The sequence below is a fragment of the Carcharhinus amblyrhynchos genome, chromosome 26 (genome assembly GCF_965287045.1).
Source record: "Carcharhinus amblyrhynchos chromosome 26, sCarAmb.v2.hapA, whole genome shotgun sequence".
NCBI classification, from domain to species: domain Eukaryota; kingdom Metazoa; phylum Chordata; class Chondrichthyes; order Carcharhiniformes; family Carcharhinidae; genus Carcharhinus; species Carcharhinus amblyrhynchos.
The window spans coordinates 30,089,715-30,107,592 of NC_137349.1; the positions used below are offsets into that span (position 1 = coordinate 30,089,715).

General features: G+C 38.8%; 1 protein-coding gene across 2 annotated transcripts in view; it reads left to right on the top strand.

The window, feature by feature from the left end:
- The window catches only part of mydgf (myeloid-derived growth factor), a 45,110-nt gene that overhangs the window by 25,430 nt on the left and 1,802 nt on the right, over nt 1-17,878 (top strand). For both annotated transcript variants that reach the window (XM_080212936.1, XM_080212937.1), the window contains one exon: nt 15,564-15,636. In XM_080212936.1, coding sequence (XP_080069062.1) covers nt 15,564-15,636 — 73 coding nt within the window. The remainder of the gene's footprint in view (nt 1-15,563; nt 15,637-17,878) is intronic.

The window sequence follows — 17,878 nt, forward strand, 5'->3', positions numbered from 1 at the left end:
AATAGGTCAGCATGTCAGGAATTCCACAGCATCCTAATGTGCATGTTAGTCTGATGATTGAACATTAGAAGATTTAAGCCCATCAAGGCTGAAATTGTAGTATTGCACTGAGGGACTGCTGCTGTTTAGGTAAACCAATAAGGTTGTGACTGCTCTATTGGGTGCATTTGAAGGATCCCCAGATACTTTTAAACAGAGGAATTCTTTCAGTGTACTTGCCAATATTTATTTCTCAGCCAATTCTCCTCTTTCAAATAGCTTCACCAAAACAGATAACCTAATCAATTATATCATCATGGGATCTTACGGTGCATAAATTGGCTGCCATGTTACACTACATTAGTGACTTTATTGGTTTTAGGATTTCAGGTCATTAAAGGCATTATATAAATTACAATATTTTTCTCCTCTTTTCTTTGCTTGAGGTAACTTGCCAGGGTTTATTTCAATTGACCACCTGTTTTGTCTTTGGAATAAGATGACTTTTAGTAGTGTGACTTAAAGTCTGAATGCTAATATTCTTACCAATCACAATCAAAGTGGGACTTGAATCCATCATTATTCAGTTGTGGAAAAATATATTGCATCAGTGTCTGAAACGAGCGGCCAGAGGTAGTAGTAGAGGCAGGTACAATTTTGTCTTTTATAAAGCATTTAGATAGTTACATGGATAAAATGGGTCTGGAGGGATATGGGCCAAATGTGGGCAATTGGGATTAGCTTAGGGGTTTTAAAAAAAAAAGGGCGGCATTGACAAGTTGGGCCGAAGGGCCTGTTTCTGTGCTGTAAACCTCTACCAGCATTTTGCTAAGGTTGAAATTCTTACTAGTATGTACTGCTATGGAGATATGGCATCAAGTATCACTATAATCCAATTTTTTTCATCTAACGTTCTTTCTTTTCTGAAGGCACTGATGCTAGAATTCTGAGTATCAACTCACCTGCTGTGAGCAGTCTTCATACGAGTCCACGGAGCTTATGTTTCATGTTGAAATGATTTTTCGTCAGAACCAAAGAATGATAGCAAGGTAGAGGACTGAAAAATCAAAATGGGTCTGTGATCGGACAGAGCAGGGGAGATTTCATGACACAATAGCCAAAGGTAGTGGTACATAAGAACATAAGAAATAGGAGCAGGAGTAGGCCATCTAGCCCTTCGAGCCTGCCCCGCCATTCAGTAAGATCATGGCTGATCTGTTGTGGCTCAGTTCCACTTTCCCGCCCTCTCCCCATAACCCTTAATCCCCTCTCTTATCAAGAACCCATCAACCCGCTTCTTAAAAATACTTAGCGAGGCAGCCTCCACCACTTCAACGGGCAGAGAATTCCAGAGATTCACCACCCTTTGAGTGAAGAAGTTCCTCCTCAACTCCGTTCTAAACCACCTCCCCTTTATCTTGAGGCTGTGCCCCCTAGTCCTACTGTCTTTTTTGAGCGGGAAGAGTCTCTCCACCTCTATCCTATCCATCCCATTCATCATCTTATACGTCTCAATGAGATCTCCCCTCATTCTTCTAAACTCTAACGAGTACAAGCCTAGTTTATTCAGCCTCTTCTCATAGCTCAATCCCCTCAACTCCGGTATCAGCCTAGTAAACCTCCTCTGCACTCCCTCCAGGGCCAAAATATCCTTGCGCAGGTGCGGCGCCCAAAACTGCACACAGTACTCCAGCTGCGGCCTCACCAATGCCCTATACAGCTGCAGCAAGACCTCCCTACTTTTATATTCAATCCCCCTCGCTATGAAGGCCAGCATCCCATTCGCCTTCCTGACCACCTGCTGCACCTGCAAGCTGGGTTTTTGCGACTCATGCACAAGGACCCCGAGGTCCCTCTGCACCGTCGCCTGCTGCAGTTTTTCGCCACGTAAGTAATAGTCCTTCCTACCATTCTTCCTACCAAAGTGGACCACCTCACAGTTGCCAACATTAAATTCCATTTGCCATTTCCTGGCCCATTCGCCCAGCCTATCTAGATCCTTCTGCAGACTCTCCACACCCTCCGCACAATTTGCCTTTCCCCCAATCTTGGTGTCATCAGCAAATTTCGACACCCTGCACTCGGTTCCCTCCTCCAGATCATCTATATAAATGGTAAATAGCTGAGGCCCCAGCACCGACCCCTGGGGCACCCCACTAGTCACCAGTAATCAGTATAACCTTAAAAAAAAACAAGGTTGTATCCAAATGAAGCATAAATGGCTGCATAATCATCTGAACATAACGTGGGACAAAGATAGAACAAGACGAGAGCAATCTATCAAAACAGGCCTCTCCCCATCACTAGTGTGCAAACTCTAACATTTCTATTTTCTGTAATTGTGATGAAAGATCATCTTGAGTTGAAGCATTAACACTGTTTCTACAAATGCCTGACCTGTTAAGCATTCCTAGCATTTTATGCTTTTATTTCAGATTTCCAGCATCTACAGTAGTTTGCTTTTGTGTTCACGTGAGTCTCGGTAGTTCTGTGTATGAACTAACCAATTGTGCTGAATATTGCAGTGGCATTTGATCCTGTCCCCATGTGCGGTTTTTAACTGTGTAGCCTATTCCCACTCCCCGTGGTTTTAAGTACCTCTATCAAATCTCCTCTCACAACCTTCTCTTCTCCAAGGGAAACAATTCCAACTTCTCCGGTCTATATGTTAACTTAGATTATACCTGAAAGATCTGACAAGGAGTTTTTTGAGAGAAAAGTCTTTGATTGTAGTCTTTTGACATTCCATTTGGATGTAGGGAATGGTGGCAAATTAATTGTGTCTCTCTAAAGAACAGGATTTGTGCTTCTGGTTCAGTTTGTCTTCTTGCTCATTAACCTGATTGAACATGGAGCTTTATCTTTCTTTAAAACAGGCAGCCAAAAACTAGAATAGAATCATGGCCGTGGCTAGGCTGGTAGTCAACTACCCAGTTTGTTTGGCAGGAAAAATGTAAGAATGAAATCTCCTGGAGTAACAGTTGTGGCTATGTCTGCACTTAAAAAAAAAACTCTTGCAAGAACTAAGTGGATGATACAGTGGTCTACATATCGATTAAAGAGGATCCTTAATCTACTTCTGTTGCAAAAGTAGGAGAGTTAGTGGCACAGATTGAGATAAATCTTGGTAAAGGGTGGAAACTAGGCTTGACAAAGATAAAAAAGAGATTTACTTTTTGTTTTGAAATGAGCTGACTAAACAGAAGTAAAAATCATTCCAAAATGAATGAAATTCAGAAGACATTGCACAAAATTATTTATTTATTAATGTCACAAGTAGACTTGCGTTAAAACTGCACTGAAGCACCAGAAAAAACCCAACATGGGGAGAATGTGCAGACTCCGCATAGTGATCCAAGCTGGGAATTGAACCTGGGTCCCTGGTGCTGTGAGGCAGCAGTGCTAACCACTGTGCACCGTGCTACCCAATATGCTGAAGTCTGAGAAAATATTTGTGGGATGTGAGCTCAAAAAGTGTTTTATTTTTGCATAGTGCCTGAAAATATTTATTAATGAATAAAAGTTTTAGGCTACAGTAATTTTGCGTACCTTAAAAACAATTAATTCCATTTTTGATTTAGGACCAGATTCCTAGAAGTCTAGATATGACCTGCCTTAAATATATGCAAATAAATTATTGCTGTTATAGATTTACACTTTATGGTGATTCAACTTCTCTTTCTTGCCAGTCTCAGTCTGCTTAGGTTTCAAAAATAAGGTATGAGTACCATAATGCAACTCAAAGAATAGCAACAGGCCCAGGCAACCAGTTTAAAATATCTAATTTGTAGCTTTATCTTTGTGAATATAGTTGACTTCTCCATTGAGTAGCTGAATTCAAGAATTATTCTTATCAGCGTTTTCATGAATTACACTTCCTTTAAATTGAACAGACCTCATTTGCACTCGAGGGGAATATATAATTAGTTTTCTTGTGACATGTAGAACATAATGTGGATCGTAATAAACTGTTGTATTTATGTTCAAACTTAATAAGGAAACTTAACCAGAGGGCTATTGTGGTTCTGTGTAGTTTACTCTAGATTATAGCTAATTCTCCATGGAAACATAAGCCACTGTATTTAAAAAAAATTCAACTTTTTTCTTGCTCACCTTTACCTGCTTATCCCTCTTGGGGATGTCAACTCCTTTCTGGGGTACATTTCTTGACTGATCTTGCGTGAATCCACGCAGTCACCAGGCTGCTTGATCATGGAAAGCATTACAGCTGAACATGATCTTGTCCTCTGTCAGCATCCATACACCTGCACTTTTTGATCAGTTTTAGAAATCATGCCTGTATGGTAATGTACATCCCTCACGAATGAGTTAAGTTTTCCAAACTTTTCTAATGTGACCCTTGTTCTGGTAGAATGTTGAGGGCATATTTGGAACTTAGTAAATAGATCTTGAAAACTAAAATAAACCATTTATTTGTGAAACCCAGATCCTATATGATTAAATTGATTTTTTCCTAGAAAATGAGTGCTTCATAACACAAAGCTAGTTGTCATACATGAGCTTAGTCTGTGATTATTTGCAGTATATTTTACTGGGATAATGAAATCTCATACATTTACAGCGTTGGATGAGGTCAGTCGTCTCACTATGTTTGTGCCTGTTCTTTGCTCAAACAACCCAAACTGCTCTATTTCTGTGGCTTTATATCTTTCTCTTCATATATTTATGCAGTTTTCCCTTTGAAAGCTGATTTAGTCTCTGCCTCAGCCATGTAGAAAAGTATTCTATACTTATAAAATCTTTGATCTAAATAACTTGTTTCTAACCTTTTTCTTGCCCTTTTAGTCACTATCATAAATAGATGACCCATCATCGCTGACACCCGAACCAGAAATTGTCTTTCCTTGTTCACTCTCTTAAAGCTCCTTGGCTCTCTGCGCTTCATGGAATTACGCTGATATATTAAGTTTCTTCTTACAATAATAGCTACCCATTCCTGTCTTCATCCTAGTAAATCCACGAGTGCTCTTTATGACTTTAATGGTCTTTCTGTATTGAGAGTGTCAAAAGTGTAAATTGTTACATCGTTCTCTAGTATAATCAATATTTTGTACAACACACTAACTTCTATTTTTTAAATAATAAGTCCCAAAGCACTTCACAGCAGCATTTTTAAATAAAATTTAAAACTGTCTCATAAGATAAGATCAGGACCAAAAGTTCGGTTAAAGAAATAAGTTTTAAGGAGCATGTTAAAAAGGGAAAAAGACATAGAGGAATTTACAGTGGGAATTCTAAAACTCAGGGCTGAGAAAGCTGATGGTGTGGCAATCAATGGTACAGCAGCTGAAATTAGGGGTGCCGAAGTGGCCAGTATTCGATGAGCAGATACGTTGGAGGGTTATGAAACCGGAGGAAATTAGAGATGGGAGAAGGCAGCCATGGAGGGAGAATTGTAAAATTGAAGCACTGTTTCAATGGTCAGCGAGCACAGTTAATGTTTGAATGGAATTTGGCACAAGAAAGGACAAGAACAACAAAGTCTTGATTGACTGAAATTTACAGAGAATAGAATGAACTACAGTGCATTGGAATATTCAATTTTAGAGGTAATAAAAGCTGCATGATGCTTTCAGCAATAGATGAGCTACGGCAGTGTAGGGTACTTTACAGAAATGGAAATAGGTAGTTGTAGTGATGGCACAAATAAATTATTACTTTACTGTAAGCCTTTTTTATTTTATTTGCCTCCACTGAAAATTTGAGGATCATATTCAATCCGTAGATTACTTGGTTGATCTACACTCATTGGTATTTCTACCAAGTGTCTGTTGCTATTACTTTTTTTTTCCCTTCTCAGGATGCATTGCCTACATTTCTCAAACTGCATCTGAAATCTGTAAGACTGCCTGCTTTTCTACCTGTTGTCTTGAAGTGATTTTTCCAACATTCCTCACTACTTGACATGCTTCCTATTTTTGTATCATTAAGTTTTGAGCAACTGCTTCCTACATCAAAGCCCATATCTTCTTTAGATAAAAGGTGAACTCAGACACAACTCCAGGGATGCTGCACTTCTATCAGTATTGTCACAATTCTTCTTTTATGCACATCTGAATTTTTGTAGCAGATCTCTGAAACAGAATTCTTACAGTGCAGAAGGAGGCCTTTCAGCCCATTGAGTCTGCACTGACACCAATCCCACCCAGCCCCTATCTCCATAATTCCACATATTAACCCTACTAATCCCCTGACACTAAGGAGCCATTTAGCATCATCGACCTAATGCATACATCTTTGAAGTGTGGGAGGAAACCAGAGCACCTGGAGGAACCCCATACATGGGGAGAATGTGCAAAGTCACCCAAGGCTGGAATTGAACCCAGGAGGCCCCTGGCACTGAGGAAGCAGTGCTAAGCACTCTGCCATTATCAGTAGGCTTCTAAAAGTTTACATATGTGGCATATATTACACTGTTTATTCATTTAATTGCTACAAAAAAAACTCATTAAATTTAATCCATGTTGACTGTCCTTCATTAATTCATTCAGACACTTATGAATGCTTACAAACTTTATCCAAATCGACAAATAAATATATACATAAGACTTGGTCTAAGTTTGCTCATCTTCCCTATTGTATGGACTACTCTGTAGTCTCATGGCAATTTGCCATATATAAGAAAGAATGAAAATTGTTGTTAGAACCTCTGCTGCTTCCTGTCTGGATTTTTTTTCCCGCAGCCAATGATGCACGCTGTTGGTGTTCAGTGCTTTTTTTTTCAAAAAGCTTTTTCCTTAGTTCGTAAGTTTATAAGATATAAGAGCAGAATTAGGCCATTCGACCCATCAAGTCCACTCTGCCATTCGATAACGGCTAATGTGCTCCTTATCCCCAGAAGGAGGCCATTTAGCCCTTCAAGTCTTCCATTTCTACAGTTATTTTAAAAGCTTTCAAATCAGTATGACCTGGTAACAAACCAACCAACCAAAATGTGGAAGTTTATTTTACGCTGGTAAAGTTTTGTATGTCTTTTGTACTTCTAAAGATCCAAGTCTACTATCCTGTTCTTTTGCTGTGTGACAAGCATGTTTACATTCTGAAAATTACTCTTCAATGGTCTTTCTGTTTTGATCTTCATGCGTCAGCAAGATTGTGAACTGTCGTACCTTGATTAAGCATAATGTCAGTGTGAGCAATGCAAGAAAGATCCATCTACTTGTGTAATTAACTTGTCATTTCCTAAAGCATCGTTTTAGTTGATAAACCTGAAAGGATTTAGTGTAATTGCACCTAACATGGATGTCAAAGCAATTTTTCATCTTCATCAATAATTCAGTAATTATTCTTTTGTATATTGCATACTTCAATGGCAGATTGAATTATGATGTGGAGATGCTGGTGTTGGACTGGGGTAAATACAGTAAGTCGTCTCTCAACACCAGGTTAAAGTCCAACAGGTTTATTTATAGCAAAAGCTAGTGGTGTTTGCTACAAATAAACCTGTTGGACTTTAACCTGGTGTTGTGAGACTTCAGATTGAATTATGTACAGCACTGTGGGTGTACCTACACCAGGTGGACTGCAGCAGTTAAAGAAAGCAACTCACTATTAGTTTCCTGAGGGCAGTCGGGATGGTAAACAAATACTGATCCCATAAAAACACAACTTTTTGTCAATGTTGTCTTTTTTAATTGAAGTTAGCTTTTAAATGAATTATATCAGTTCTTATTTCCTTTTCACCCTGAATTTCATTTGTTAGATAGCAAGAAGTAGAGTGGCTTTGTCTTTGCACTGCAATAAAAACACAAGGTGAAGCTTCCCAAATCAGAAGGTAATATTTCACTGGTTTGGCTTCTTAACAGCAATTGTGTAACATGCAATAAGGCACTCACTGTCTAATCAAATTGTATTTTATGTATAGCTAGGCACATCATCTATAATGTGGACAAATAGACTATTAATTAGATCGCAGGAGTAAAATGTCTAATTTTAGCACATATACTTGCAAATGGCAACTGGGGCAAAAGCAGTAGTTTTAAGGTTCAAGTTATGGAAACTGTAATAAGTCTCATGCAGGTTTTTTTTCCGAAGAAAACAAATTTGGGGAGTAAAGAAATGTTGAATCATAATGTAACAAATGTTCAAACTTGCATAGGGAACTGAAAGCACGATATTGAGTAGTTACGCAGGACATCCAGATCCTGATATTAAATAGCAAGCATATTTGAAACTTTAGGCAACGTAGCAGACTTAAGAAAAAAGATGGAGGGTGGGTCTAATGAAACTGGTGAACTGAATTCAAACTGCAAACATGGAGATAGTCAATATTAGACAAATGGTGGAGATGCATCAAGAAGATTGTCTAAATATCACTGGACCTAGGAATATCTAAACTGTCAGGATGTCTTGGACATTGGAGTAAAATGGCTAGAATAACTGATCGCTAAATAAAATTATAATTTTATGTTTTGGGAGAAATATATTGTCTGGTGTACTGGTGTAGAAGAATGCAATCAATGAAAATAAAATGTGGTTGAAAGTGAGGATGTCAGTATATCAATAGGAATGTTGGAACAGGAGTAAGCCTTTCAGCTCTTGTTTGAACCTTCAGTTGGATCATAGCTGATCTATATCCTAATCCACCACCCTTGACTGCAGATCACTTAATTATAGTACCTTATCAACCTATCTATTTAAGATTATTAATTAAGTTAACATCATCTGCTTTTTGTTGGAGAGATTTCCAGCCTTTGTGGAAATGTTTCCTTGCCTGCATGGCTTGGCTTGGTTTTTAAGGTTATATCCCCTTTATATCAATTTCCTCTTAAAGCCTCCACTATATTACTCCTTTCACTGCCCACATTGTGGGGAATACTAACCTATTTCGTATAATCTCACCACATAATTTAACTCCTGAGTCCTGGTGATTTTCCAGTGGATCTACACTGCACACCAAGACCAATATGTAGAAGAGGTTAGTATCTGGAAAATATTTTACTGGTATGTTATTTAGATGGGTCAATTAAATGCTGTAAAATTAAGATGGGCAATCTAATCGGACGAATAATGGACTGAACAACTACAATGCAAATCTATCTGGAGAATTTCAAATGACTCAGCAGCGCACTATCTGTAGCCCTTTTTGGGTAGTTGGGGGGGGGGGGGGGGGGGGGGGAGTGGTGGTGGTGGTGGTGGGTGCAGGGCAAAAGTTCCAGATTTCTACTATTATTGTGAGTGAAGAAATAGCTTCCTGATTTCACTCCTAACCATCTCACTCTAATTTTCAGATTGTTTCCTTGCTCACTTTTCATGTGCCTTTCAGTTTGGTTTCCATTTGGCAATTTTGTGGAAAACTGAAGATTACTTCATATGCCAGTTGTGGGGCTTGGGAGCACGATCATGTCTGCCAACACACAGTCTTGATTTTTTAGTCACTTCTGAAAATTGACTGAAAAACAAAGGGTAAAGTGTGACGCAATATTTTTTGAAAAAGCAATCCTGACTGCAGTTGGTGTAGAATCCCCTGGTAGGTCTTAGGGTTGTCAGGGTCATTATGATGAGTCAAAATGTTGTTTAGTCAGGTTGTGACTGGATTGAGAAGGATCCAATAAACTAATATGCCATAATGTTCTGTTAATTCAGTTTTTGAAATATCTTAATTCATGACCTCGAGTTGATTGCACTGCAAGCACTTGTCAGCAGAGTTTAAAAAGCTGATGTCTTCAGACACAATCCTGTCTTGGAAGAACAAAGGTATACAGATAAATGTTCTTCCAACACTCAGATCAACACATCAGAGTCCCACACTCATATACTCCACAGGACTCTTAATGACTACTGTGGCTGCTTCACTTTTTAAAATATTGGTTATGGTAGGGGAGAGAATTTTGAGCTGTAAAATACCAGAGTGTAACTGGTGGTAACACCTGTTGGGTGGTCTATTAACAGCTTGTAACATTGAAACAAAATTAAACAATCCATTATTGCTATTACCTTGCTAAATAAACATTGTTGCAACATATGTTGTTTTTTAAATGCATTCCTCAAATGTGCTGAGTGTAAATGTTAACATCAATTTCTTTAGCCTGCAGGGTTGAATAAAAGTTTTAACTAAAGGGTTGCTATTGCATTCATTGTAGTTTGCTATTGTTAACTAAGGACCAGAATATGAAGAATGGCATCATTGTTGCATTTTCAATTATAATGGGTGGAATTTAACCAGAAACAGAGGCTGGTTGCTTTGAGCAATGCAGATGTGATTCTTGTTAAATGAGATGTTCATAACATTGAGAAGACTTTTCTGCCTATTTTACTCTAACACTGTTTGTGATGTTAGAGAATGTTTTTTACTGTAATACATATATTTGCCATGTGAAAGGTGTAACGAAGGACAGTTTGTCATCTAATCGAAAACTATGTTGATGGATGGAGAGCCATCATAAGTATGTGTGCTGAAAATTGGGATTTAGCACTTATAATTATCACCCAAAATACAACTTTCCAATTCAATTTGCAATATATATATACTGAGAATGATTGAGCTGAGTGATTAATGTTTTGAAATTGTGTATGTACACAGCTGCTAAATTTCAAAAGTGCCTTCAATACAGCAAAAATATCCATGTTACTGTTCAGGGTTTACTCTGGACCAAAAATGGAGCACTGTGACATTTTTGCACACCACACCTTTGGAAGCATAAATTGGTCTTGGAAGTAGCGCAACATAGATCTACCTGTATGATATCTGGACTCCAAGGTTCAGGGAGTGTACACATTGGATTGTATTCCCTGAAACTAAGGTAGTACAGGGATGATTTGTTTGAAGCTTTCAAGATGTAAAGGGAATAAATAGGGTAGATACAAGAACTATTTCTGGTACTTAAGTGAGTTTAGGACTAGGGGTTTAGTCTTGAAGAAAAGCCAGATCTTCAGGAGTGAAATTAGGACGCCCTTTGTGTGATAGTAAATTAGAAGTTTGTTTGCTCAAAACCAATTTTAAATCTGAGATCAATTTTTTAAATCAAAAATATTAGGGGACATTGAATTATCTCGCATGATCTCATTAATTAGTGAAACAGGCTCGAGAGGCTCCACTCCTGTTCCTAGGAAATCTCCTAAACAGGAAGCAACAATAAATACTTGCATTTTTATAGTGCTTTTGAAACCTTACAGCCAGTAAGTTCTTTTGAAGTGTAGTCACTGCTACAATGTAGGAAATGCTGCAGCCGGTTTTGTGCACAGCAAGCTCCCACAAACAGAAATGTGACCAAATGATATTTTTTGTGGTGTTTATTATGAGATAAATATGGGCCAGGATACCGGGCTTAACTGCCATGCACTTCTTTGAAATCGAAGTATGGGATTTTTTTATATCTAATGGAGCAGGCAAATTAGGCCTTGGTTTAATGTTGAATTTAATTGATGTCTCAGACATTGCAGCACACCCTAAGAACTGCACTGGAGTGTCAATTTTGATTTTTTTTTTGCACCAGTCCTGGAGGGGGAGTTGGGACAGTAAGAAGTGTCTCAACACCAGGTTAAAGTCCAACAGGTTTATCTGATAGCACAAGCTTTCGGAATCTCGCTCCTCCTTCAGGTGAGTGAGGAGTTGTGTTCACAAACAAGTCGTATATAGACACAAATTCAATTTACAAGGTAATGGTTGGAATGCGTGTCTTTATAGGTAATGAAGTCTTAAAGGTACAGACAATGTGAGTGGGGAGAGGGTTAAGCACAGGCTAAAGAGGTGTGTATTGTCTCCAGCCAGCACAGTTAAAGATTTTACAAGCCCAGGCAAGTCATGGGGGTTACAGATAGTGTGACATGAACCCAGGGTCTTGGTTGAGGCTGTCCTCATGTGTGCGGAACTTGGCTATCAGTTTCTGCTCAGCAATTCTGCATTCTCGTGTGTTGTGAAGGCCGCCTTGAAGAACGCTTACCCGAAGATCAGAGGCTGAATGCTGTGACTTATGAAGTGCTCCTCGACAGGAAGAGAACATTCCTGTCTGGTGATTGTCGAGCGATGTTCATTTATCCATTGTCGTAGTGTCTGCATGGTCTCCCCAATATACCATGCATTGGGACATCCTTTCCTGCAGTGTATCAGGTAGACAACATTGGCCGATTTGCAGGAGTATGTACTGTGTACTTGGTGGATAGTGTTCTTGCGTGAGATGATGGTATCTGTGTCGATGCCCAGAACCTTCTGACTCAAATGCACTCAGTTGAGTGTGGCCAACTGAGCTACAGAACAGCAGATAGAGGAGAGCAATTGTTGAAAATAATTGACACGAGAGCCAAAGAAGTAGGTTTCCAAGATGCTTTTGAAGGTCTTGAGGGATATCTCCATTCAGAGAGGTTTGTAGACTGAGTTCAGATTGGAAGGTAAGTCAGTATCATATTGTTTTTGATAGACACTGGGGTATTTGGTAGGAGAAACACTGCCAGAATAACTTGAATGCAGGGGATGGGCAAGGGTGTTATGGAAACTGAGGCTACAACAACCTACATATGTGTGATATGTAACATGGGAATCTGTTCCAGAAATTCAATATTCCAATGAGGTTTAATTCCCCTTACTGATTTAGAAAGAATGGATTGAGAACTTCTATGGCGAGCAGGCCATTAAATCTTTAAGCAGATTGTTGAAATCTCATTTCAGTAATATTTCTAATTGCAGAATAATAAAATTATCTCAAGTTGCTCCTGGAACAGGTCCAAGCTAATTGCACTAAATCCAGTAAAGGTTGATAAATGTAAATCTGATGTGGCTGTCACTGAACTTGCCTAATGTATTAGGTCTAATAAACTTGATGGGGTGAAAAATCACACTGTGTCCCATACTCTCTTTCATCACCTCAAACTGTCCTTTTGATCAGTTGTAGAGCAGTAATTGCCTAATGTTCTACATCTCAAAGTGACTCTCAGTGGGACTATGTTTTATGGTTTAAGCAAAATCATAAGAACTAGGAACAGTGATTTATCCCCACACTCTTGTTCACCATAGCCCTTAAAAGTCTGTTCCTTTTCCTTAAATTTACTCAAATGTCTCTGCTTCCACCATACTGTGATAGTGAATTCCACAGACTCATGATCCTTTGAGGGTTAATTTTTCATCTGTTTTAAATCTGCCACCCCTTATCCTAAAGCTATGACCTCTTGTTCTAGATTGCCCTACAAGACGAAACATCCACTCCATGTCTACTTTCAGTCCCCCTTATCATCTTGCACATTCAATTCGATTTCCTCTCATTTTTCTAAACTCCAGGGAGTATAGACCTAAATTGTTCAATCTCTCGTAAGACAAACTCTTCATCTCTGGAATCAATCTGGTGAATATCCTCTGAACTGTCTCCAATACAATACATTCTAAAGGGACCAAAACCGTACACACTTCTAAGTATAGTCTCAGTAATGCTTGGTACAGTAGTAGCAATACTTCACAGCTTTTATATTCAATTCCTTTAACAATAGATGCCAAGATCCCATTTGGCTTCCTTATTACTTGCTGTATCTGCACACTAGTTTTCTGCGATTCAAGCACTTCAAAGTTTCTCTCTATTTAAATAATTTGTCTTTGTATTTTTCCTACCAAAATGGATAACGTATACATCATCCTCGTTAAACTCCATCCGCCAAATTTTGCACCATTCAATTAACTTGTCCATTGTAACTTACTACTCTCCCTACTTTTGTATCATCTGCAAGTTTGACTATACCTGCATCCAAGTCATTAATATAGATTGTAAATAGTTGGAGTCTAAGGACTGAATCCTGTGGCATCCCACTACTGAACCTGAAAAGAACCCATTTGTCCCAACTTTGTTTTGTTGCCCACCATCACATTTTACCCTTTAAAGTACTGTTAAAACAATGTGTAATGGCACTAAGTTGTTTAACTTCCTAATTCTGTGTTGATGTTCTTTTTTTCCTGATGTGAAAATGCATTGATTATTTGCATAAGAACATATGAAATAGGAGCAGGAATAGGCCATCTAGCCCTTCGAGCCTGCCCTGCCATTGAACAAGATCATGGCTGATCTGAAGTGGCTCAGTTCCACTTCCCCGCCTTCTCCCCATAACCCTTAATCCCCTTGCCTATCTACCCGCGTCTTAAATATATTTAGCGAGGCAGCCTCCACCACTTCAACGGGCAGAGAATTCCAGAGATTCACCACCCTTTGAGTGAAGAAGTTCCTCCTCAACTCTGTGTTCTAAACTGCCCCCCCCCCCCCCCCCCCCAATCTTGAGGCTGTGCCCTCTCGTCCTACTGTCCTTTCTGAGCGGGAAGAGCCTGTCCACCTCTATCCTATCCATCCCATTCATCATCTTGTACATCTCAATGAGATCTCATTGCATGCATGAGCATCCAGTGCCACAACTGATCTTGCACAAATATTTAACAAAGTGGCCCATCATAGCTAATTTTGATCCGTAGTGTATTGTAAAGTGCTGTTTCCGGATTCCATGCTAATAAAGCTTGGTTCTCCTATGTGTATTTTTTTGGTTCTTGGTGAAGAAGTTGCATTTGTGTAAATTACCGAACAGATTATGGGAAATGATAAATGATCTACTTGTAAAGTTAATTTGTGCAAGTTATTTCAGGATTATTTTCATAACAGCGCTTGTAAAGTACTCCACAGAAATATTTTCAAACCTTTTATTTCATAGAAAAATACAGATGGATAATCGTGTGAAAGTATTGGTGATTTTAAACTACAATTTAAACAAAGTTATATTAATGTAGTAAGAATACAAGTTACAGAGTGATGTTGAATTATTCATATCAAAATTTCCTGGTTGTGAAAGCTGCAGCTCCCTGATATTTTGCTGGGTTTAGAGGCAGAGAAGGATCTGCAGAAGGGGTGTACTGTTTTATCCCTATCTTGGAAGTAATGCCAATACTCAGTAAATGCCTGTGTTAAAATAACACATATTTTGCTGCCTGACCAGTCTCCATCCAGAGCATTGATGGCAGGTTTAGGCAGACCTGCTTTGCAACTGACAGCACCAGATTGGCTAGGAAGGAGATTGGAACTGCTGGTTCCGCGGAGTAGCTAAATAGATGTTTCAAAGTGAGCATTATTTTATTCCAGATGCTGCAAGGCGATCACCTCTGAACTGAAAACCTTTTTACCTTCCTTAATTCTGGATTCTTTTCTGCCTCTTTAAAATGGCATTGATAAGTAGCTAATTCTGGACGATGAAATTGGTGCTTGGCAGTAGATTTCTCTCTGACTCCTTTTAAAGAGAGAAAGTGTTGAAAGGCTAGTTTGGGGAAATATGTTAGCCCTAAAATGTACGTATATCTCAAATTGCAGCATCCTGTGGCAATGTGACAGTGGTGTCCGGTTCTTGCTCTTTCCAGACACACTTTCAACAAACTTGTCAAGTTAGAACTATTTTTAAACAAGGATTATTGATGTCATATTCCTGCTGTTTATACTATTTGTCAAACCCCCCAAATTAAAGTTAATTGTAGGGGATTTTTCTATGAAGATTGTAACCATGCATTTGATGATTAATAGAATGAATTACTTTTGGTTTCCAGTTATTATTCACTTAAGTGGCACAAATAATTTGACTTGCTAATGTTCCACTTTTCATATTCTCCTTTCTAGTCTCAAGCAGCAGTAGATGGCCGTGGTGACGTTCCCCTGAAAGAAGATGAATATATAATTAAAGAGAATACTGGTAAGATCAAAATATTGAACAAGGTGAACCATTCTACTGGACTATGAACACTTTGCCCTGCCTCCATCCTCTTAATTTTGATTTAATTTGAGGAATGCAAATAATAATGTGAAATTGGAGGGAGAGGAGACTAAAGTTCTGAAGGTAATTCAACAAAAATTCCAGCATTTTTGTCTTGTATTTGGTCAGTTACAATTTTAAGTGATAAATTTTGATTCCAGCAGTTCTTCCAATATAATGCTCCAGACTAATATCTGCCTATCACTAGTTAGATATTCTGTCCAATTCAAAATCAATTTGCTGTTTCAGAAATAAATGGATTCATAATATCTCAATCTCCAGATGCAGCAGGACTTGTTCTATTATTGTGTGGAGTTCACAGTCCAGAGCAATATGCATAATGTGATGCATAAAGCTTTAGTTTTTGACCACTGGGCTTTTCCCAACCGACTGTGTTGCATTGATTTATCTGACATTGATAACGAGAACAGTTTAGACTTCATACTAGAAAACTGGGGCTATGAAGTTGCAGAATTTCCATGATCAGCTTACTGTTTGGTTTACTGATTTGAGTATGTCCTCTGCATAAATTCTTTCAGTCCTTAATGTTTAGCAATGCTTGATGAAGCTTAACTCATACCATGAGAGCATAAAACATAGAAGGAGGCCTCTGCCATTCAATGAAATCACGAATGATCTGATTGTGCCCTCAACTCCAATTTCCCACTTCGACTCCCTCGTAAATAAAAATCTGTAACTTAGTGTTCAATGGATTTGATGACCAACGTTAACTGCTGTCTGATGTAGAAAATTTCAAAGGAGAACAAGTCCAGGAGAAGAAATTTCTCCTCGTTGCCATCTTAAATGGGAGACTCCTTAATTTTAAACTGTTTAATGTGGGGAAGTAAGAAGAGTCAAAAGGCAAATTATTATCTAAATGGAGAGAGAGAGAGAGCAGGTTCTAGTGCATGAATCACCAAAAACTAGCAGGCAGGTCCAACAAGTAAAGGCGGCAAAAGGCATTATGGCCTTTATTGCAGAGGTGTTGGAGTTTAAAATAGGGAGATTTTATTGCAACTGTACAGTGTGTTGGTAAGTTCTCAACTGGAATACTGTAAGTTTTGGACACGGTGCCTAAAAAAGAATATAGTAACATTGGAGGCAATCCAAAGGAGACTGAGCAGGCTAATTCCTGGGATGAGAGGAATTATCCTATCAAGAGAGACTAAAGAGTCTGGGTCTGTATTCCTTGGAGTTTAGAAAAATGAGGGGTGATACGTAATACCCTGAGGGGGCTTGACGAGGTAGCTGATGAGATGTTTCCATTAGTGGGAGAGTCTCGAACAAAGGGACTTAAGTACAAGATAAAGGGCCAGTCATTTAAAACTGATTTGAGGAAATTTCTTGAGTGGTGAATCTCTGGAATTCCCTGCCTTAATGGGTGATGGAGCTGGAGTATTTAAAGTACAGGTAGATAAATTGTGGTACTTCGAGGAATAGAGGACTGTGCGGAAATGGCACACAAAAGGGTTTGAGGTTGGCGTGGGTCAGCCATGATAGTATTGAATGGTGGGGCAGGCTTGAAGGGCCCAGTGGCTTACTCCTTCTATTGCTTGTGTTGTTTTGCTTAGTTCCAGACTCACCCATGAGGGGAAACATTTTATTGGGATTTTTTTTGTCAAGTGCACATAATATCTTCTATTTGAATAAGATCGCCACTTATTTTTCTAAACTCCAATCATTATAGGCCCAACCTCCTCAACATTTCCTCATAAGAGACCTCTATCATCCCAGGAATAAACCTAGTGAACTTTCTCTTGGCTGCTTCCAATGCAAGTAATACCCTCCTAAAATAAGGAAACCAAGACTGCACACAGTACTCTAGATGTAGTCTCATTAACACCCTTCAGTCATAGCTACTTTTATACTCCACCGCCCTTGCAATGACAGGCTAACATTCAATTTGCCTTTATTTTCTGTACCGGCATGCTGACTTTGTGATTGTTATTCATGTATGATGACACCCAAATCTCTGGACCGCAGCATTGTGCAGTGTCACCTGCATTTAAATATATTCTTGCCACCAAAGTGGACAACGTCACAGTTTCCACATTTACTGTCAAATTTTTGCCCACTCACTTAACCTATACATATTCTTATACAATTCTTTGTCCTCCTCACAATTTGTTTTCTTTCTTTGCATCATCAGCAAATTTGGGTACAATGCACTTGGTCCCTTCAT